General features: G+C 37.9%; 1 protein-coding gene across 1 annotated transcript; it reads right to left on the bottom strand.

Annotated features, from left to right (window-relative positions):
- Positions 1–171: 171 nt before the first annotated feature.
- On the bottom strand, positions 172–1,256 carry LOC109593292 (lachesin-like; the record flags this gene model as incomplete). The annotated part of the gene is made up of 2 exons (XM_020008439.1): positions 172–640; positions 1,139–1,256. Coding segments are annotated over 2 exons (477 nt in total), but the record flags the coding sequence as incomplete, so codon positions are not given.
- Positions 1,257–1,261: the final 5 nt, after the last annotated feature.

The raw sequence follows: 1,261 nt of genomic DNA, 5'->3' as shown, positions 1-1,261 counted from the left end.
GGGGAGAGAGAGAGAGAGAGAGAGAGAGAGAGAGAGAGAGAGAGAGAGAGAGAGAGAGAGAGAGAGAGAGAGAGAGAGAGAGAGAGAGAGAGAGAGAGAGAGAGAGAGAGAGAGAGAGAGAGAGAGAGAGAGAGAGAGAGAGAGAGAGAGAGAGCAATAAGAGGAAATTGATGACAATTAGTATTTACTATCGTACACCTGTGCATATAGTGCTACAAATTGATTGGGAGGAAGTACAAAATAAAGACATTATGTACATATAGTCCCTCATACAAGACCATCTACATTATTATGTACATGTACATTCTATACATGAACACACAATAGTGTAACTCACGTAAAACAGTAATGAGAGCAGTGTCAGACAAAACACTCCTTCCAATAATGAGCTCATTGCTAGCATTACACTGGTAGCTCCCGGCATTTTCTAGTTTTAGTTCTCCTATGACGAGAGTACTGACTGTTTGACGCTCTCCTCTGAACGTTGATATGGAAATAGCGTCAGAGCAAAGGATTTCAGCCCCGTCTTTTAGCCAGGTGATGTTAGGAGCTGGCCAGCCTCTGGAGGAACATGATAATTGTACAGTGCTTAGTATTATATCAGTGGTATTAGTTGGAGAAAGTAATATGGCAGGTGGAACTAAAAGAGAAAGAGAGAAAGAGAGAGAGAATTATAAGATTAGGAGAGAAGGAGAAATAGGAGAGAAGTGTGAATTAATTAGAGACGAGATGGAAAATGAGACAAGAGAGAGAAAGAAGGATTGTAATGCAATACAGTATAGCTTACACGTATAATTATAACCTGGATGAAACGCATGTACTAGTACATAGAGTATTAGTTACAAATAACTTAGGAGTACGTGAAGGAAATATTAGTTCTCGTATTAGTTACATGCAGTAAATATTTGGAAGCAAAGATGTACATATGCACATTCATATACTTCAACAAGCTCTTTTACAGGCGGCATGCAAATAGGAAGCAAACTATAGTGACAGCGTTATATCATAAACGATACATCACAAATAAATAAATAAATGTGTGTGTTTAGCTGTGGCTGTTTAGGCATAATCAAAATACCATCACAAAGGTGCAAAAATAATAATAAAATAAATTTACAAAATTCTTATTTTATCCTACCTTGTACTTCTACTGTAGCAGTGACTGATGTTTCCCTATTAGAAGAATCCACCACAGTTAGAGTATAATCAATGGCGTCCGCTTCAACGAGCTCAAGTATCGTTAATGAAGCATATCCATCAG

Source organism: Amphimedon queenslandica, unplaced genomic scaffold, assembly GCF_000090795.2.
Source record: "Amphimedon queenslandica unplaced genomic scaffold, v1.1 AMPQUscaffold_2163_Cont25834, whole genome shotgun sequence".
Classification (NCBI taxonomy): Eukaryota; Metazoa; Porifera; class Demospongiae; order Haplosclerida; family Niphatidae; genus Amphimedon; species Amphimedon queenslandica.
Note: the sequence above shows the minus strand (reverse complement) of the source record. Positions and strands in the feature narration are given on the sequence as shown.